The following is a 22,675-nucleotide window of genomic DNA, read 5'->3' as shown; positions in this document are numbered from 1 at the left end:
TGATCCCCCAGCTCAGGAATGAGCTAACAGAAAGCTTACTTGGGGAAGCTATGCTACTTCCTTTCAGGAGGAAATTGAAGACCATCTTATTTACTGAGGAATTTGGATAAGCCTACCCACCTTAACTTAATAAGCGAAAAAATAAACACACATGCATTACACATAAAATAAATTGTGTGTAAGAGAAATTTAGAAACACACAAGTCCACAGCTAATAAATAACTAAAAAAGAAGTTGACCTTCAATTCCAGCAACAACAGACTTAATATTCTACCAAGGTCAAGTAGCAGCACCAAAGGAAGGACTTGGATAGTCGGATTCATAATGGAAACAGAAGTGGAAAACAGAAAAAGGTAAGTTTCTATCTAATATCACTCAATACTGCCAACTCAGGTTTGGAGGTTTGGAGGAAAGTGGGTTTCTGTTGAAGTAACCCCCACACTTTTTGCCAGACTACTGATGCACTTTTCCTTGGTGTGCCCTGGGTCCCTGCCAATCAGGTTCCCAGGGCCTGTGTTCTACCCCCAAAAACGAACCCTATTGGCATCTCTGGCCACAGGTCAGCCCCTGGTAAGTGGTAACACATGTACCCAGGGCACTGTGATCAGGGAATACCTCTAAGGGCTGCAGCACTTATTGTGCCACCCTTAGAGCCCTGTACCCTGACACTCACACACTGCCTTGGCAGGCAACATGTCTTGCGCAAAACAAAGTAAAGAGTCAACATGGCACACATCCCTGTGTGCCATGCCCATAAAACACTGCCCTGGCATACATCAGTCACCCCTCTAGCTGGGTTCCCTATGCCAGTGGTGAGGGTACAGGTGCATGAGCCCTGTACCCCTACAGTACCCAGGTCCATTCCTGGGCACTGTACGTGCAGTGCTGCCATTAAGAGTATATGGTGCTGGGAGTTTGGCATTACAAACTCCACAGCACCATAATGGCTACACTGAAGACTGGGAAGTTTGGTAACAAACTTCTCAGCACATTAAACCCACACTGATGCCAGTGTGGGATTTAATGTAAAATGCACAACAGAGGGCATCTTAGAGATGCCCCCTGAAATTCGACCAACTCCTAGTGACCTGACTGGGTGGCTGCCTAGGCTGCCACCATCTGACATGTTTCTGGATCCCTGGGTCGAGAGCTTGCTGGTCTCAGGGGCCTGAAACAATGTACATCCTGGGACGAGGTGCCAAGCCTCCTCCCCCAGGATGGGCAGGGTTCACGAAGGAGAAGCTTCAAAGGCATACTGCCTTTGTGAGCCTCTCCAGACCACTTGCTGTACTCAGCAACTGGTCCCCACTGGTTCTACTCCCCACTTTGGGCAGGAGAACCAACAGGAAAATAAAATGAGGAAAAGAGGTGTGCCCACCTCTGCCAACTCCACCCCTAAGGTGGCGGAGGCAAGGTGTAGCACAATCTCGAGTCCCCGCCATCTTGAGGATGGGGGACCCAGCCAACTAGGGATAGTCTCCTGCCCCCCTCCCACTGGAGAGTGGCAGAATAGGGGGTGTACCCACCCCAGGGAAGGGACCCATTGGTCCCTGCCCTTTACCTACCTGTCAACGCCCTTAATGTAGTCATTAGTTGGCCCCCGAACCTTCCTTCCTTAGATCCAGCAACCACAAGTAAAGAAGAAGGATGAGAAGCCGTGCAGTGCTAACAAGAGGACAACGCCCACTGACTTGGCCCCAGCCCTACAGGCCTGTTTCCCCTCGAACCGGCTCCTGCGAAAACCCAGCATGTCCAGCGGCCGGCAACCTCAAAAACCCCGGAGGACCTGCCTGCATTCACTTTCCAAGCTGTTTCTCCCGTGTAAGTATGGGCTGAAAATCCGTTCCGCTCGTGGATTTTGCGAATTTTTGGCAATTTCGTGGTCCGCGAATCACGAGAAATTGTCAAAAAATGTGCAATTCACAAGCTGGCGGATTTTTTTGCTTGGTCGCGCTTAAAAAATACCATCTCGCACGCGCGGTGTTGACTTACCGTGATTCTGAGTTTGCCGAGTTGTTTTTCCTCCCCGTTTGCATGCGATGCGCCATTTTGGATCTGGCTGCGTGATCGCGCGAGACTTTTCGACCGCGAATACGTCATAGTGGCCTGCCATCTTGCACTGCGAGAGTTTGAGAACGCGACTACGCGTCATAAGGGCCGCGATCATGCATTGCGGGAGTAAACAATTGCGAACACGTAGATGCGGCGCGCAGCTGACTTCCGGCGGGAGATTTGAACAGCTCACTTTCCCGAACTTGCAAAAATTGCAATTCTGCACAAGAAATCTACCGCAGGCAGCATAAACCTTCTGAAAATGATGATTTGGATCAGAATAACTCAGATTGAAATTTGGCTGCACTTTTTTGTGCAAGGAGTCCATTTTTGGGTGGGTGGGAGTGCCCCAGAGTCTACAACTTCCTGTTCCTGTCCAGCAGGCTCCTCCCAGTGCTTTGTCTATGTCGTGGTCACTTTTCATTTGGATCTGGAGATGGAACGATTACTTTTTGTGGCTGCTGCTGGATATTTGTATTTGAGGACTTTTTGTTTGGATCACTTTTGGATTACTGTTGGATTTGAGATTTTACAAGTAAGTTGGTGTTGTTTGTTTGGGGCATTGCAGTTGCTGCAACTACAATGTTTAAAATTGTAAAAAAATGTATTGTGGGTAGGCACAGTATCCAGTAGGCCCAGGGTTAGTCATGGGTGCATGATACAACTGTTTCTGTGAGTTTTATTGAACTTAAATATAATTTAGGTCATGGAATTGAATAGCTCATTGTTATATGTGGATTTTTTTTTTATTTTGGGGTGCTTGTACAGCCACACTAGCCAGTAGGCCCAGGGGTAGTCAGTGGTGCATGGACCAAGTCTTTCTGTGGGGTGTCTTGAGTTTAAACATCATTTAGGGCATGGATGGCATTGGATTGTGGTGATTTGTGTGTGTTTTTTGCTTTTTGGGGTGTTGCTGGGGCCTGGCCATGTGGGTGGGAGCCATTTTGAGGCCTGGTCCAGGCAGGGCCTGGCCATGTGGGTGGGGGTCAAGGGTCCATTTTGAAGCCAGGTAGTGTGCTTTTTGCCATAGGCCTGCACCCAGTCTGCCTTGCTCTCATCCATTATGCCCAGGGGTACTCAGTGGTGCATGGACATGATGTCAGACTTAGAAATGTCTGAAGTATTCACAAATCATGAATATTTAGACGGTTCATCACACTATGAACAAATGTATTGTTATAATCATTATGGTAATCATTTCTTGCACAAATCTGCAAATCCTAGAAATGTAATAATGTACAACCAATGGGAACATTATCCTACACCACCAAAGCGTAGCTCTAGAACATTTGCTATGAAATTTCCATACTTTTCAGGATTCTATGTATCAAATGCAGAATCATTTTACTTTAGAAATGTTAACAAAACAGGACTGAAAAGTATGTTGGCCAATACAAAACAGATTTATTCTGCAGCCTTTTATGCCCAACTGTCTAAACTAGGTTTCGACTTTTGGAAAGACAACATTGAGACAAAAACGGTCTAGGATACAAAAGATTGGCAAGTACAAGGGTAGAAGCTTTATTTGGAGACGGCATCATCCCTGAGCAAATTATGTTTTTGAATGACACTGTCCAACGTATGTCTTGCCTTGGGTTAGCCAAGATCAAAGACATGAATAAACAGCCCATACCTACACCTACACCTGATAGTGATAACACTTCAGAGGGGGAGGTCGACGTGCATACTATTTTGCATCACAACAGAACAGATCCAGATTGGAATGAATGGTTGATCTGGCCCACAGACACAAACAACTGTCAAGATTGTTTCCTGAACAAGACACAGGGTTTCACATTCAATAGGCCAGACAGGAGACATGTTCAAAGACAGCATCCTGGAATAGTAACAACATACAGTGTAGGGAATCTCTGCCTTGATATGCATCAAAGATCTACACTTAAGGATGTAAAGCAACACTTATCTTTACTTAAAGATGGCACAGATCTTAGGGAATTCTTGCTAGGACCAAGAAAACCGCGTCAAAAACGTTTTATATATGCCGGTATTTATGCTGCTTATAATGAAGCATGGAAGATTACGCAAGCAGAGACTGCAACGAATACAAGAAATTGATCATATTAATTTAGAGAAAACTCTCTCTGTGGTTGACAATGGGTTAACGACTCTCTCGTCCAGGATATATTCATTGGACAGCATAGTGTCTTCTGCGATAGACATCATGGAACAGGACTTGGTCATGCTGCAACATGGTCAGTCGCAACTACGTTCTATCATGCTACTAGGCTGGACGATGCACAACCTTTGTTCAGGCTGTTACTTGCCGTTTAATAAATACTACGTCACTGTTTTCAGAATTCAATCTCACTGATAAACAGATCAAACTGGCACAAAGGGGAGCAGACTATAGAGTGCTGAGCATTGAAAAACTGGAAATATTGCCATTTACTGTAGCAGAGAAACCAGCTACAGAATGGATTATGCATGAAACAATCACTCTGCCTGTTACAATTTTCGATTTTCAGTATTGCCTAAAACACATACCAGCAGGCACATATGAAAGGTTGGGTAAAGAATACATCAAGACATCCCGGGAATTACCATACACACACAGATGTTGGAGTGGGGGACGTGAAGTGTTTCTTAGCGGTTCAAACTGTGAGAACGCACTAAGTGGTTCTCTCCTTTGTCAGGGTATAAACTTACACGGGCCTGCGATAGTTCCTCTAACAATTTATACTGCCACCTGCAAGGTTCACCAGCTGCGGTGATTGATCCAATTTTTGGACACCTTTCAAATGGAAGTTACCTCATGTTGGACGATCACAGCTGCTGGGGCATGTTGCCAGACATACTATATCTAGTAACTGTGTCATCCAGGGTCACTTGTTGTATGCAAGTATTGTTTCCAAAAAACAAGTTAGTCAGGGAGTCACCACTTTGGCCTTCACTGAACATCTCTTCTATACGAATTGATACTCTAAGCAGAATGAAAGCCATTCTTTTGCAAAAAACTGTGCCACTGACCTCGGCCAAAGAGACCTATGATCTACAAGTCGCAAGGACTTCTGCCGAGATACATGCCCTTTTAACTACAAACTGCCCAATACATTTCTCAGAAATGTTGTCGTATCTTAAACATGTCTGATACGAGCGGTATTGTAAGTATATTTAAGACCGTATTTTCTGGAATGTTAGCACCTTTTCAAGCAGTCCTAGGAATATGTCCAAACTTTGTGCACTCTATTTTTGGCGGACTGCTCCTCCTTTTGGGACTTGTTGCAGGGATACTATGTTTGCTCCATCTGCTACGATATGGCATGCCAAATCACCAGCGCCACTCCAAGCACCATAGAGAGAGCTCTATTGGAGATGAAGTGTCGTGAGCGCATCGTCCAAATTTTGGGATTAACTTGTCTACGAGAATTAAATACCACATGGTTTCTGTCATTCAGACCAATCTGGCAAGATTGCATCTTACCTGTTCTACGCTGCCTGCTATGCGGAGCAGAATGCGTGCTAGACATCTGTCTGACACTTCCATCATTCATGCCAATGGATGTTGATACTTTGCTGGACCCGGTAACGGCCCATGTGCAGTGTTGACGGCCCATGCGCAGTTTTGTCCCCAGATGGTTACCAATTCTGATGACGGCATTCATTGAGATTTCACAGACGCAACATGCTGATGCTGAGGTACGAGAGGAAACTACAGGCACACAGGTAACATCTGATACGAACATTCCTGATGCGACAAATGCTGAAGGCAATGCTTCACATCTATGTGCAGTTAATCTTCTAAACGAGGTAATCCAACTATCACCTACAATGATAGACGACTTTTTTTACAGACATAAAAGATTTCATGTTTTCTCCAAGCGCAAACACTGACTTTTGATTTTGGCACACAGTGTTCTGAGAGACGTTGAATTTGACCTTCATTTTTACAAAGCAAAGAAATTTTTCCTATAATTACTTTTTTTTTCCAAATTTGTATTTTTCCTTTTTGGCACAACGTAATCTGCTTAAATTAGAACTATTCATAGAGAACAAGAATTCTTTGAATACTTCCAGAGACTATATTTGACCTTGCCCACATACAAACAGTTTTATGTAATCTGACATGAAATGCTTTCAGCCTTTTCTCTTCTGTATTTACGAGCCATTTCATTTGTTTTAGAAGTAGGGGACCCCTATATAATAATAAATTTGCTATACATAGGGAAATAAACTAACTTAGGTAAAGGGCTATAGACAAGTTATAGCACACTAATGTCAATTAACTAAAGAACCACTTTATGACCCACATGTAAAAGACTAATCATTAGATGAGATCCAAGATAGTTATTGCGTTTTTATTTATTGATCAAAAAATTATTTTGCAATTGTTGCTTATATTTCATATTATTGTGTTTACAAGATCTGATTCATTATTTACAGAACGACACCATTAATCTTCATTAATCTTCATTAAAACCACATAGTAAGACATCTACATTGCATGAGACATAGAAGGCAGTAGAGACAAAAAGGTGAATGGACACATGAACGAAGATGGAGGCAAAGTGGTAGATAAGGGCACTACACGCGTTTCGGCTTGTAAGCCTTCATCAGGTGACCGTCTTATACTATAATTAAAAATAAACGATTAGTCAAAATTATACAGTGGGCATTTTGAGAGTTACAAAGATTGATATAAACAGTACATTTTTCTGATATCACTCAAAGGACAGTTAAAAAATACAGGTACATATTTACAAAACTGTACATGTAATATTTACAAAGCCACTTATTTAACAAGAATATATCTACACTAATTTATACACATATATATACTAGGTATAAGCTTCATTTAATTGACATATCATGAAGGAAAGGGAAAATCTCATTTGCTTCACTTCAAGAATTTTATAAAAAATCATCATTACTAAAGCAAGACGTTACATACGACCTATAGATACCTATTAACCCAAATGATTGAAAGAAGATTCATGAAAACCTGACATAAATGAATGGAAACACATGAATTTTGTATGGTGCTCCAGAACAAACTCCATTTAATCGAACAAATAATGAAAGTAATAAAATGATGGAAATGTAATACTTACAAAAAGGACACAAAAATAGACAATAACTTTGGAAACAGCCAATCTTCGGCAACGAATATATCTATTTAAGAAAATCGAACCAAAAACGTATAATGGAAAACAAGCGAGATTATCTAAATGTAATAGCAGGCTATATGTACCCGCCTCATGAACATACAAGTTTCATATATATAAAGACAGACTTAAAACAACCTTCAATGTTATTAACTGAATTGAATTCGTGAGTTGAGTGCACACATAAAGAAGAAGCAAAAAGAGACTGAAAGGATACCAGAAAGCCAAACGGTCATGTGATGTAGTATATACCAAGAAAAAGAAAATTAGAAGAGAATCAAAAGGATCCCGAGTGACTATAGATGTGACTCATAACCCAATTAAGACTAACAAGTACTATAGATTTATTAAACCGCACTTACCCAAAAGTAAACAGTGTGTTTTGAAACACAGAAGTATCGATGATATATATTAATGAAGACACAGTTCCTATTGATGCAATAAAAATAATTTATAGTGAAAACTACATAAGATGGTGTAGTAGTCAGATTGTTTATTAAACAATATGCTCAAATCTACAAAAAATAAGGAAATATGTACCTCACGGATACGGAAGGTCTTCTAACAATATTCCTGATATGTTTCACTTAGAGATGAGAGGCACCACATGCACGACGAAAATTGAGAGGATTTAACGATGAAAACCTACAATTTATAACAAAAGGAGGAGGACACTGATTGTAACTGAAGATAACATATTGTAGTGAAGAATAAGAGCTCACAAGGATGGTATAAATACCTGAATATCAAAAAGTAGGCACCAATCGAGGGCCGGAATTGAGTGGGACTTTATCCGTGTCAGGATATCTAAAAGAAGAACGAATATGAATAATTAAGAGTATATTGTTTTTTATACTCTATAGATATGTACTTGAAATAGCGCTAATCTGGGCATATAATTACTTATCCACGTAATGCACGCACCTACTATTAAAAGGTAACTTTGGTGATGTATCGGTAATTGCATGAAAAGAAAGGGTTTATATGCTCAAATGGTGTTTCAAGATGCCATAGCTATCTCCTAATGTTGTATTTGTCACAAGACACTCTGAATCTACCCTTGTATAGGAACTTTGTCCTCTTTTTTGTTATCAGACTTGTATTAGGAGCATGGACACTGGACCTTTATTAGCTCCTTGGTCCCCCCTCTTTTTTGTTTAATTAAACTCTAAATCCAGCCTTAAAGAGCAAAGCTCATTCTTCTGAGCACCTCTCAGGTGGACATCAAGAAAGTAAATCTCCTCTCTTAATGAATTTTCTATATATTTAAATGACATGGTGCAGGAGGTTGTCTAAAATGACGTCCCCACCTAGCTGACCATAAGATCGACCTTTTACTATTTACTGATGACACCCTTTTAATATCTAAGACCCTGAGTGGCCTTCAGTGTCTAGTGGATAAGTTTGCAGACTTCTGTAGTGAGCGAGGGCTGGTTATCAATCACTCAAAGACAAAATTCATGGCCATTAGTCCACACAAGTCTTTCAGGGGCTCGATAACTCTGACAGATAGACCACTAGATAGGGTCTGCAAGTTTATTTATTTGGGGATCCTAATAAATCTATCAATGACATGGGCACCTCAGGCTGAAAGAAGCAGTCTGGATCTAATAAAGCATTCTGCTGCTATTTTAAGACTGCCAGATTGATATCTTGTTGCATTGAAGGTGTACAGAGCCAAGGCTGAGGATAGCGTGTTGTATGGGGCTAAATAAATGGACAATTCTAATTTGACCCACTGGGGGTGGCTGAGAACACATTTATAAGAGCCTAAACTAATCTACCAAAATATACCCCATTGATCCTTCTTAGACAGGATCTGGGATGAGACCATCTGACTTACAAAGACCACTCCTATTTTGTCAAAGGGTTAAATATTCACCTGCCTTTGAGGATTATTATAGTTGTTTTCAGGATGTTTTTGCTTATGGCACCTTTCACAAAATTAAAGGGTTATTTAAGATCAAAAATCTTCTATCCAGACTTGGCATAGGTGAATTTTTGCCTGCCCTACTACTACGAATCAATTATCTGAGCGTCTCTCAATAAAGCTTTCTGGGAGTGCATGTACGTTGATGAAATTATGAATGTTCCATAGGGGTCTCTTGCTGACAAATATTTTGATTTCAAGCTCGAGATGGGTTCTGGGCTCTTTTTAGATGATATTACCCCGTCAGCTGACAGGAGTACATACCTCAAATTCTGATATGGCACCTTACCTTTACTGTTGCTATTACAGAAATGGAACCCCAGCTGCGTCTTGAGTACTATATGCCCAACCTGTCAGCATGATGAGGAATCCCAGGCACATTTTATTTTCTTTTGCCCCTCTTACAAATGCCCTAGAAAATCCTGGATCACTCCCATTAGTAAACAACGGCGCTGCAGACAATATCAGTATACCATATGACTGATGTGCACGGAATCTGAACAGTCTATTGTTTGTGCAGTCTCAAATTTCCTTTACTGGGGTTGGTGTAGCAGAGCTAAAGTGATGACTTGAGTTTTTATATTTAAAATCTGCACTGACTGATGCTCTGATCTTTATTAGATATCTGACAATATAACATTAGGCACTTTATCTAGGTTGGCCCCTTTTTTTAGCTTGGGACTAGTTACTCATGTTTATATTATATCCTATTTATATTCTTATACATTTGATTATAGATCTGAATCTGTAAAGGGCTGTTTGTTAAAAAAAAAGAATGTCTTTATTGAATTTTAAAGTATTTACTGCACGCATATCTGTTTATATTTCATGTGCTTTTAAGGTTACAAAAACACTGAATAACGTATTTGTTAAATAAAATGAAATGAATTCAGAATAGCTCTCGACATCTACTTTTCTAAGACAGCAAAGGACATGTGCCAGGAGACCATCAAGTTCCCAGCGCTTACAAATATCTTAATCAATTAGTCATTCTATTGCATTACTCTTTCCTATTGTGCTAGGAGCTTTGTGATACCTCTCCTTCAAGGTTTTACTCAGCAGTACTCAGAGACACCTGTCAGTACACATGTGACCTTTTACAGAGGGACTGACATCGCTTGACTCTGGGCACCTGCCTATGCCCATCGCACCCAGCCTACCAAGATCTACAAAGGTACATTTTTTTATTACATGGTACCTGTTCTGTGAGCACCAAGAGACTGTGCTTTCAACTACCCTGGCAGCCTCTGGCCTTACTGCTATATCTGGCCTCACAACGTGTGCACATCTCCTCCCTAGGGGGACCTAGTATGACGTACCAAGAAGATGACTGGAGATGAACTTCATAGCCTCCTGATGCTTGTCCCTTCCCAGTGCAGCTGAAATGTAGAGACAGAGTGATATTGCTCATGGTGACTGTCACTTCAATCACGGAATGCCTGTCTTATCACTAATCCAAAGCATGAGCGACATTTTCGAATGAAGCAATGGCTGTAGAGGACAGTCCTGTTGCTCCAGTCCATATATATGTTCCTATGGTCTAATTCAAATGTGAATGATACTCCAACAAAGCAAGGGTTCAAGAAGACCCAAACCCCTCTTGTGTATTCTCCCGCATAATAAACGATCCAGTAGGGAGACTCAGTCAAATTACATTTCTCTGTAAAAATAGAAAAGGGATTCCAAGTCCCTCACTGCCCTTCATTCTGAGACACATGCATAGGTTACAAATTAAACAACCTCCACATCTCAAAAACCCTGAAGACACATTTGGTGAACATTTTACTTTAAATTACATAGCTTTTGAAGATTGCCTCAAGTGTCTTTGCAAAACTTAAACAGTGGAGAAAAACCTTCCATTCCTCACATTTGCTAAACTGTCAATATCTTCTCTACAGCAACTGTTGACTTGGGTTCCTGTAATGCTTTACAGTTCATTCAGACTGAGGCAAGCAGCCAGAAAAATAAGATGGTCTTAAGGTCCATACTTTCTTCAATGAGGGAAAGGTTCCAATAGAATACTGTTTGTCTTTTTCACATTTCATTTACAGCTTCATATGGCTCACTCCAGAATTATTTGCCCTTTATACCACCAAAGTGGAATCCTACTCTTCAACCTTTCATGGAGCCATGAAGTTTACAAACATCCAGATTTGGTGCTTGCTTTCATCCGTTAATGAAACCTGTCTGAAGAACAAACTTCTAAAAGATCTTTGCTCCACAAATGTCCATCTGTTATTTTATAATCTATTCAAATCCCCCCTCCATTTCACATCCTGTTAGGTCATTTTAAACCTACCTTGTACCCCATGATTTTTACTGGTGTTCCTTTCTTTGGAAATAGCATCATTCCTTATCCCTTTACAATGGTTGGATGACGCAACAACAAGTTCCTCAACCCCACATACCTAAACAACATGGTCTGTATAATGACCGTGTCTTAACCACGCATTGCTTTATAGCGCATGCCTTTACCATAATGTTTTGTGTTGATGGCATGCATAGTAAAGGGGTATGCATGGCTAAGGTTACTACTGCCTACCCCTGGGCCCTAAAAACAACCTGCTCTCCCCTGATGCCTAAAAACTACCCCTTCCCCCACCCTGAGCCCTGAAAACAACCCCTTAAAAATACCCCAACGCCCCCTGAAAACTATCTCAAACCCCACCCCTAAAAACTAACCGGAACCCCCCTAACCCTGAAAAGTACCTCGAACCCCACCCAGCCCTGAAAACTACCCTGAGCTCCCACCACCCCTTAGAACTACACTGAACCTCCAGCCCTAAAAACAACCCTAACGCCACCCCTAAAAACTATCCTGATCCCCCACCCTGAAAACTACCCCGGACCCCACACCCCTGAAAACGAACCCAAACCCTTACCACCGCTTTAAAACGACCCCAAACCACCTCCGCCCCTGAACACTACCCCGAGCATCCACCACCCCTGAAAAGTACCCTGAATCCCCTCCACCTCCGAAAACTACCCTGAATCCCCACCATCCATTAAAACTATCCCGAACCCCCACCACCCCATAAAACTAACCTGAATCTCCCTGAAAACTACCCTGAATCCCCACCATCCATTAAAACTATCCCGAACCCCCACCACCCCATAAAACTAACCTGAATCTCCCTTAATAATACCCTGAAGTTCCACCACCCCATAAAACTATCTCGAACCCCCACCACCCCTGAAAACTACCACAACCCCCCAGACCCAGCCCCAGCCCCACTTACAAGTCTGTGTCTGCTTCCCAACGCTACTCTTTCCCCACCCATTCCGAACACTAGAGCGCATTTGCCTTAACCTTGCATGTGCGTGGTTAAGGCAAAGTCGCTGTTTGGGCAAGCGTGGTTACGCTTGCAGGTTTCCAGAATTCTTGGCTTCGGCCTTGTTGTTCCAGATGTTTCCTCTTTAGAACTAATCTGTACTGTAAACAGGAGCAGCCTTTTGGTGTCTGATGTGTGAATGTCTGCAGTGTTATGCAAGGATTTTATGTGCAGCCTCCTCCTGTCTTCCCACATGTGAAATTTTGTATCAAAAATACAGTGACACCGCTACGGATAACAAATAGGAAAAACATTGTATATGCAAAAAGCAGTAGACTTGTGCATCTTGAGGGACACATACTTTTTCATATAAGCATGTTCTGTACAAATGAAACATACGTCAACAAATCAGGGGATCACTTTCAGTGGCATAGTCCTATTTGGGGTACCTGGAAAACCCAAGTCACAGTATTTGAACTATCACACAAGAAAGAATTAATTTTACATTTAAATGATTAACTGAAAGCACTTAAATGATTTGCAAGTTTATATTTTCTGTTGACATTATTCTGTATTGCTTTTTAAAGAAACAATTATTTTGTTAATATTTATGTCTATCATATATATGTATGTATATATATTGGTATTGTTATTAATAATAATTGCATTATATGTTTTTTATTAATTGATCACATTATGTTTTCATTTTTAAAGTGTATAGTTGTATTTTTTATTTTAGTTTCTATTCATTTTTAACTAGTATATTTATTTAATTTTGCTATTAGTCTAAACATTGATATCTAAATACAAAGTGATTGTTGCTTTATAAAGTAACATTAATATACTTACCAGTTTCTGATTATATTCTGGTCCAAGATATTTTTGTCTCAACCTTTTTGTAGTTTTGTAGCATGCGAATACTGTACTTTGGTTCCAGTACTTTTTTTACCATATGTATGGATTGAAATATTTTGTTCTCACTATTATGTCATACAACCCACCAACCATTAGCCTGTAGAGTCCCCCATTACTAAAATCTCTCAGCTCATGTAGTTTGCATTGTGAATTAACTCAAGTACTACTAATTCGCTTTGTGCCATGATTAAACTGTGAATGCATATATCCAGAAAGAGTTAGAGCCATACAATTGAGCCAAATGAGTTTGAAAAGTGGATGCCCAAACCAAAATCATTTTGCAGAATATAAAACAGATCAGGAGTTGCAGTACCTATACGTTTTGAAAGCCATATTGTATTTTGGGAAATTGCTTCTTTTCTACAAAATGAAGTTTTTGATCTAAGATGTCGAAAAATAAGGATAATGAGAAAACCTCTGGAGCTAGAGGGAAACATCCATAACAACGCGGGCATTACCCCGCACTGCTATTACAACGCTGCTATTACAACGCAAGTCGTTACAACAACTTGCGCTGGAGGGCGCTGTCGGATAGGGAAATGTTTAATTTTCTATCCAACACCTTTCCTACTGTCAACGTGGGTTGTTGGAATAGAAAATTAAACTATTCCACTATCCAGCGCCCCCCAACGCAAGTCGTTGTAACGACTTGCGTTGTAAAAACTGCGTTGTAATGGCATGCGGCGTAAAAGCCCGCGTTGTAATGCCGTACAACCGAACTAGATGCAGGTGAAATGTCAAACACCCAGTTGGTTATGCAGTCTTTGGGAATAGCTGTTTATGGGATAAAAGTCTCATTAGGGCCGCTTTTACTTCCTTGTTCCTTAAAGTGTAGATTAGTGGGTTCAGCAGAGGTGTGAGTACAGTGTATACCATAGACACCAGCTTGTTGGAGTTGAAGGAGTCTATTCTCCGTGGTCGGGCATATATAAATATCGTGGTTCCATAAAATATTACAACAACTGTGAGGTGAGAGGCACAGGTTGAGAAGGCTTTGTGGCGCCCACTGGCAGTAGGCATTCGCAGTATAGTAACCAAAATGCAAGCATAAGACACAATGGTGACAAACAGTGGAACTAACAGAATAAAAAGTGCAAGGATGAAATCAACCAGTTCAGCCAGTGACATATCAGTGCAAGACAGGTTCAACAAAGGGGAGATATCACAGAAAAAATGGTTGATGACATTGGAGCGGCAAAAGGTCAGTCTAGCAATGTAGTAGACCTTCACCGCAGAGATCAAAAAGCCACTTATCCAGGATCCAGCTGCCAGCTGCAGGCAGAGTCTCTCACTCATGATGGTGTTGTAATGGAGAGGCTTACAAATGGCTACAAATCGGTCCAAAGCCATGGATGCCAGGAGGACACATTCAGTACAAACCAGTGCAATAAAGAAATAGAGCTGGGTCATGCACCCCATGATGGAAATTCTCTTGTTCTCCACAAGGAGCATGGCAAGCAGCTTAGGTACAGTGACACTGATGTACCACATCTCCAGAAAGGCAAGGTGGCTCAGGAAGTAGTACATTGGCTTACGGAGGTTTATATCCACTCTGATCATAGTTATGATGAGAACATTTTCCACAATTGTCAACGTGTAAGCAAAAAGGAAGATCATAAACAGAAATATCTCCAGTTCTCTAGCGAAGGGGAAGCCCAACAAAATGAATTCTTTTATGCTGGTTTTGTTTCCCTCCTGCATCTCAATGATGTTTTCCAGACTATAAAGCAAAACAATAGAAATAGAGAAATTAAACCAGTTCTAGAATATAGACATGGTATGATGCACTGTGCTGATAAATCATAACAAATTTAATGAATTAAGTGTGCAGATTGCATATTAAGATCAATTATCTCCAACCACCGCTTTAAACATGTTCTAAGTAGTACAAAGGGATACTTTACATTAAACGTAAAAAAAGGCGAATGGCTTGCATAATCTGGCAGGTACCACACCATTGTTCCTCACCTGGAAAGTGGTACCCCAGAATTGATATCACATGTGTCCTGGACTGAATTTATGCGTCCCATGGATTGTTTACCAGAAGGCGAAGCCCTAAAGTGATATCCCACATATCCTCTGATTCAGAAGGGCAATCAGCCACATTCCTTGATATGTAAGGCCTCCAGGGATCAAAGCATAGTGACCTATCAACTTATTCCACCATGCAATGCGCAAGGAGTGATAGCATAGGTGATCTCAACATCCATGTCCCAAAACACCTACCACACTTATCTTTCAACTCTTCCCATCATGCATTGTGCAGAAAGCGATGGAGCAAGAATTAACAACTATGTCTGGATTGATAGAGTATCAACAAACAAAAAGATGATAAGAGGAATGCTTTCAAATAGTCTAACCACTGACAATTGCTCTGAGAAGCGCTCTAACCAATTGATCCTTGCCCACTGTGCCACTCTGCAAAAAGAACTATTGATGGACAGAATGCAGAACAATGTCATACATTCACCCCAGTATCTGGGCCTAATTCCATTGGTTTTTTGCTCACCAAGCCATTCCAGTTTGAACCCAGCCATATGCAAATCAGTCTTGACCCTGTGCCTCATGGGAACAGTGTAGCCCGATCTGCAAAAGCCAGGTCCTTCCTGGACTGGAAAACAAGCATCCTAGGACCGGTTTCGGGGTTTCACCCCTCTTCAGCCAGGATAGCTTGATTCCAGTGGCATGGAGAGCACGGGACTCACGTCTGAGCATACCCATCCCATTCAGAGTGACAAATGCAAAAATAACTATGAGACAGAGGTCTGTAGTATTCAAATCGGTAAGGACCCTACTGCTCATAGAAACAGTACACCCCTTACTGCCATGTGCCCCCCCATGCAAGGAAAACTAATAACTGGTTTCAGTCTTATTAGATCTTCGGCACTTGCTAGTTCATAGTTATGAAGTAGGTTTCAATCTGTTGTATTCTGTATGCATAGACATTGATGCTGCTTTGCAGAAAGGAAAGTAGCATGCAGTGTTACAACATGTGAAACATTTATTGATCTTTTTCTTAGCAGGCTTGATTGGGGTCAAGTAGGGAACTGGACTGCTAATTTCAGGAGTGGATGAGGCCACATGCTGGATGAATGTAGGGAGGCTATAAGATAAAGAGAGGCTTTTGGGATTTCGTATTACTGAATTCAAACCTGCTGCAGCTTCCAGTCAGGCAATAACAACTGCAATGTATGACAACTGAAAAAAGTATGAGGTTATCCAGGGGAACTCTAGACCGCCGTTCGGCTAATACAAAATAAAGGGACATACATAGTAAAGAGTCCTCCGTTCAACATTTAGGGGGTCATTAGGATCGCGGTTTTTCCGCATCCTCGGGGCCGGCAGAAGGCACCGCCGGCCCAGAGGATGCGGAAAAACCTCAGCGGACTGACCAAAGACCCACCGCCACATTAGGATGGCTGGTGGGTCCTGGTTTCCGTCCGCAGCTTTTCCGCCGCGGCTGGCTTACAACCGCGGCGGAAAAGCTCTAATATGGTGATGGTGTCTGTCAGACACCGTCCACCATATTAGGATGGCCTGTAAAGTATGCTTTTCCGCGGCGGGTTTTCCGCCGTGGAAAAACATACGGAACTTCACTGCGGGGGCCCGTTGCGGGCCCCCTAGGTGAAGGGGGGGTGGGGGGTGCACATGGGGGGTACCTATGGTACCCCCCTGCATTTGCATGCAGAAAGCGGCAGGCACCGCGGTGCCTGCCTCTTACTGCATGCAAATGCAATGCGTGCATTTTTAACATTGCGGCGGGTGCAGCTTGAAGCTCCACCCGCTGCAATGTTAAAAATAGAGGATGTGACCGCAACCCTTGCGGTCACATCCTAATTGCACAGGAGGGAACTCCGCATGCCATGCGGAGGTTCCCTCCTGCTCTGGGGTCGCGGACGGACGCAAGTCCGTCCGCGATCCTAATCGACCCCTTAATCTTCTAATAATGATTCTTTACAAAAAGAGCCCAAGCACAGTAATTTTATCCTAGCATCGATCGTAGCTTTTACTTTGTCCTCAATTATTTGTTATTAAGCACGGTGAAACGTGTTCCCTGCCTATTTCTTCAACAAAATGGTCACATGAGCATGGCCTAGCACCAACAGAGATTTCTTCTGACTGTTGAAGCTCTGTTCCTTGACCACCATGATATCCATTTTACAAGCTTCTAAGGTAACTTTGGTAAAAAAGTGCGCAGCTAACTAAGCATTTCTTTTGAAGATAAACAGAGAGAATTAAGCAGCAATTTAAGACGTACATTACTCCATTCTCTGTGATTTGGTCACCTCACTCGTCACACTGCATTAACTATAATTTGCCACTCTACCATGCACTCTGTTCTCACAAAGGATGTCATTTAAATGTCATAAGTGTTCTTATGAATGCTGAGTTCAAATGCTATATGTTATGTAATAATGGAGGGGAAACAACATTTACAACGCAACTTTTATAACGCACTACCATTACAACTAAACTTTTACAACGCAACATCCATTACAACGCAACCATTACAACGCATGACACTACAACGCATACCACTACAACGCATGTCATTACAACGCATACCATTACACGCATAACATTACAACGCATAGTACCCTTACACTATCCAACACTTACCCTACTGTTGCACCCCCTGGAGTTAGAATAGTAATTTTTACCCCTACACTATCCAACACTTACCCTACTGTTGCACCCCCCTGGAGTTAGAATAGTAATTTTCACCCCTACACTATCCAATACTTACCATACATGCAATGTAATGTTATGCGTTGTAATGGTATGCGTTGTAAAGGTAGTATGCGTTGTAATGGAATGCGTTGTAAAGGTCGTTTTTAAAAATCCGTTGTAAAGGCATGCGTCGTAATGGAATGCGTTGTAATGGATGTTGCGTTGTAAAAAATGTGTTGTAAAGGTATGCGTTGTAAAAGTGTGCGTTGTAACGTCATACATCCTAATGGAGGGTCTATCTAACGAGTGCATGGGGAATAGACAGTTATAGTTAATGTAGTGTGGCGAGTGATGTGATGAGACTGTACAGAGGTGCCTGGATTATCACAATTCAAAGATGGTGCATAAATTATAAATTTAAGTTATAACTATGACTCATTGTAGTTTGAAAGTGGTGCATACATTTTTAATTTATGTTATAACTACAACTTTATTATTTCTATTGTTTTTGTAGTTTGAGTTGGGTTTCTATACAAAGAAGAACTGAAGTTTTCCTAACTATAACTTATTCTTAACCTTAGTTTTTTCATGGATTTTCACTGGTTTTTAAAAAATATATATTTTTTAAATCGTACAGTTTATTTTTGTTGAGTGTACTGTTATAAAGGGGAGTGTGGTACAGTACAGTGGAGGATAGTGTTGTAAAGAGTACTTTCATGCAGTATAGTGTTGTTAAATGGAGTAGAGTGCAATGTGGTACACTAGAGTGGCGTAGACTGGAGTGACATAGACTGGAGTGGTGTAGAGTAGAATAGCATAGAGTGAATGTGGAATAGACAGGATGTGGGATATAGTACAGAGGCATAAAGTGGAGTGACATATAGTGAAGTGGTGTACAATGAAATAGCATATAATAGCCTGGTATACAGGGGAGTGGCATAGATTGAAGTGGTATAGAGTGGGATAACATAGAGTAGTGTGGTATAGTGGATTTGCGTACAGTAGAATAGTGTAGGGGGATTGGCATACAGTGTAGTGGCACACAGTGAAGTGCTATGGACTAAAGTGTCAGTGAGATACAGCGCAATAGTGTATACTAGATCGGCATAGAGTGCAGTGGCAAAGAGTGGTGTGCGGTAGTGTGGAGTGGCATACAGTGGAATAACATTTAGTGGGGTGGCTACAGGGGTAGTGAAATAGAATGGAGTGGCGTAGAGTGGAATGGTGTACAGCAGAATAGCGTACACTGGAGTGGGTAGAGTGGAGTGGCATAGAGTGGAATAGCATAGAGTGCAGTATCGTAGAGTGGAGTAGCAAACAATGGAGTGTCGTAGAGTGGAGTAGCATACAGTGAAGTTGTTTAAAATGAAATAACATTGAGTTTAGTGGTGTTCAGTCTAGTGATGTACAGGGAGTGACGTATAGTGGAGTAGTACAGAATAAAGTGTCTAAGAGTGGAGCTGTGAGAATCTTCGAAGCATAGAGTGTACTAACATACAGTACAGAGCGTGTAGTGGTGTGGCGTAAAATGTAGTGTTGTAGAGTGTAATTGCATAGTTGGGATTTTTGTAGAGTGGAGTGTCATATACTGCAGTGGAGTACAATGGAGTGGTATAGAGTGGAGTAGTGTACGGTGGAATAGCATAGAGTGCAGTAATGTACACTGAAGTGGAGCAGGGTGGAATGACATAGAGTAGAATAGTGTAGAGTGTCGTGTCATAGAGTGGAGCTGCATACAGTGAATTATGTCCAATGGAGTAGCGTACATTTGAGGGGTGTACAGTGAAGTGATGTAAACTGGAGTGTCATAGAATAGAATAGTGGAGTGGCATAGAGTGGTTTAGCATAGAGTGGAGTGGCATAGAGTGGAGTGGCATAGAGTGGAGAGGCGTAGAGTGGAATATGCTAATTGAAACAGATGTAGTATGAATGGGTGTAAAAGTTATATGGCAATAATATACATTGTGAGGGATAAATATACATATTTTTTAAACATAGTTATATACTGTGCCTCTGTATACTGTGGTAAGTTTGTGTTATACCTCAGGCCATGGGGATGAGAAGTCAGTATGTGACTGGCTGATGGCTGTGTTTACCAAACTTTATTTAAGGGGTAATAGGTGGAGAATTGTATTTATATATATATATTGTTTATAGCAATCTAGGGAGACTTGCGTGTAGTGTGGTAATCTGTACATATGAACGCGCTACTCTGTGGAATTTTTGGTGCATACTTAAATATGTTAAAAAAAGAAACTTGAATTTAGTACACTATATTTATAAACTATAGTGTATTACAATGTATTTTTAATTCATGAACTTTTTAATTTATTTATATGTTGGTACTGCAGTACTTATGAGGTAGTACAGATGTACTCTGTGTTTCTTTTTAATATATAGAAACTTATACATATTTTACATACCTATCACCACTTTACTAAAGTTGTAATAGGTAGGGGAAAAATAAGAAACCTAATAATTACCTTGATCTGAAGGTGTAACGCAGAACATAGTCAAACTGTACCTGAAAACAAAATGGAACCTGCTAAATGTTACGTAAATCTGTTCATAGTTTTTGCGCTACTTCCCATGCAAAAGTCTATGTAACGCCACTCTGTAATACATCTATATGTAAAAATTGTAAGTTATTTATTTATTTGACCACTCTTTTACAACAAAAATTGTGAACACATTGTGGAAATACTTTCCTCTGGTGTAAAAAGCAGGAATCCTGTGGGGAAGGTTGAATCTTTCGGGTGTTGGGGATGTTTTAGTCTAAAATGTTTAATTGTCTGCTTAGCAGTTAATTTAACAACATCGGGGACTGTAGCTTTTATTTTGCTTTACCTGCAACTGTTTAGCTTTTCTTTGCATTACACACTAATGGTGGCAGTATAGTCCTACCACACCTCCTCATTTTCCCCTGCTCCAGTGCTTCGCTGGGGCTTCTTCCTCTCCGCTCAGCTCTTCCCACAGCTACTTAAAATGAGCCTGTTGCGGCTGCGAAGCGTAATGTACAGAGGCACCTGCTGCTTCCTACTTTTAAAATGTTTTACTTTATTCTTTTAAAATCAACTGTTTTACTTGGTGAATTTGCACAGGGGAATCTCTTGTGGTGGAGGGTTGAATATTTCCATTGTTGGGGGATGTTTTTAGTCTATAATCTTTAGCTGTCTGCTTAGCAGTTTATTCAACAACATTGAGGGCTGTGAAATTTATTTTGCTTTACCTGCAACTCCAGCGTTTCTTCGCATTACACACTAATGGCTGCAGTGCTGTCCTTCCGTGCCACCCCATTTTCCCCACTCCATTGATTGGTTGGGGTTGGGGCTGCTTTCTCTCTCTCAGCTCTCCCCACAGCTACTTAAGATGAGCCTGCGGTGAACATGTGCCATGGGCACATCACTGGTGTACCAAAGGCAAGCCCGGCAGCGTCCCAGAAGCAGCCAGCGCCAGCCACTATACCCGGCTCCAGCAAAACCCTAGAGTTTGCCTGGAGTATTCAAAAGCACAGTTTGTCACTCTTAATACAGCTATTAACTGCTCCAACTCACTACTCTAGTCTGAGACTGATACCTCCCCAACTTGCACACCTTGCAGTTTGGTGATTAAATCACTTGCTCTTCAAGGTGCAGGTGGCAACACCTTCCTCAACCACAATAAACTCCCTATTAAAGCCTTGTTAGTCCACGCTTGATCTCTTCAAATGCACGCAGTCAGCATTTATGATCTTCTCTGTGATGAGAGGCCTGATGTCCTTACTGAAACTTGGCTGTTTACCTCCTCTAAGCCTATCCTGGAAACTGCCATTCCTGGCGGATACAAAATTCAGAACCGTGACCACATCATTGGCAAAGGCAGGGGGATTGCCATTAATTTTGGGACACTTACTCCTGTACTATACTCACAGCCAATGTCTTGTTAGAGGTCAAATCCCTTGGTTTCTGCCTCACATTGAATGCCCAACAGTCGTTCAGAGGCCTTATGATTCAGAAGCCTCCTGGTCCAGTCAGTCCCTTCCTTGAATCCATCAATGAAGCGATGTTGCAGGTTTTACTGCACCTCTCACACTGTATTATACTTGGTGATTTTAATATCCTTTCAAACACCCCCCTACGGCAAGGATACGCTCAGCCTGAAGAACATTATGACCCCTCTTGGCCTCGCTCAATCGGTCACTAATCTTATTCACATAGGGGGGCATATTATTGGCTTGATCTTCTACAATAAGACTTTAAGTGTGTCTGTCCCCCTCTCTATTCCTTGGACTCATCACTACCTAATCCACATGGGGTGGTATAGGACTCCACAATGCAGCTAGGATACCTCCTCCACTTTAAATACAAAATTACCTTTTGCCAAGCTCTCCCTAGACAGTTGATTAAACACCTTTAAAAAACCTCTGCCTATTTTGTGAGGGTCACTTAAGTCAGACACCCTGGTTTTCCACAACTGGGTTTGGTCGGTGGTAGAACTGCTAGCCCCTCTATCTCTCTCTCGAGTCACACAACAGGTTAGGTGAAGCCCTCTTGCCCCTAGTTTAATGAATCCCTCAGGCAGGCAAAACAATTTGCAAAAAGGCAGAAAAAGCCTAGAGTATTAACTATAGCCTGGAGGAAAAAGGAAAATATAAATCTGCTCTCAAAACCTCTGCTAGGTTAATCTATTCTACTTAAAAGAACTGTTGTGTGGGAAGACTTTATAAGGCAGAC

At 41.5% G+C, this 22,675-nt stretch overlaps 1 protein-coding gene across 1 annotated transcript; it reads right to left on the bottom strand.

Moving 5' to 3' along the window:
- Positions 1 to 14,045: 14,045 nt before the first annotated feature.
- On the bottom strand, positions 14,046 to 14,993 carry LOC144783292 (olfactory receptor 6B1-like). Its single transcript, XM_078662343.1, has one exon. It carries the CDS (start codon positions 14,991 to 14,993, stop codon positions 14,046 to 14,048), a length of 948 nt encoding a protein of 315 aa, XP_078518469.1.
- Between the last annotated feature and the right edge of the window lie 7,682 nt (positions 14,994 to 22,675).

The sequence above is a fragment of the Lissotriton helveticus genome, chromosome 9 (genome assembly GCF_964261635.1).
Source record: "Lissotriton helveticus chromosome 9, aLisHel1.1, whole genome shotgun sequence".
Classification (NCBI taxonomy): Eukaryota; Metazoa; Chordata; class Amphibia; order Caudata; family Salamandridae; genus Lissotriton; species Lissotriton helveticus.
The sequence above is the reverse complement of the archived record's forward strand: the minus strand, read 5'-3'. Positions and strand labels throughout refer to the sequence as shown.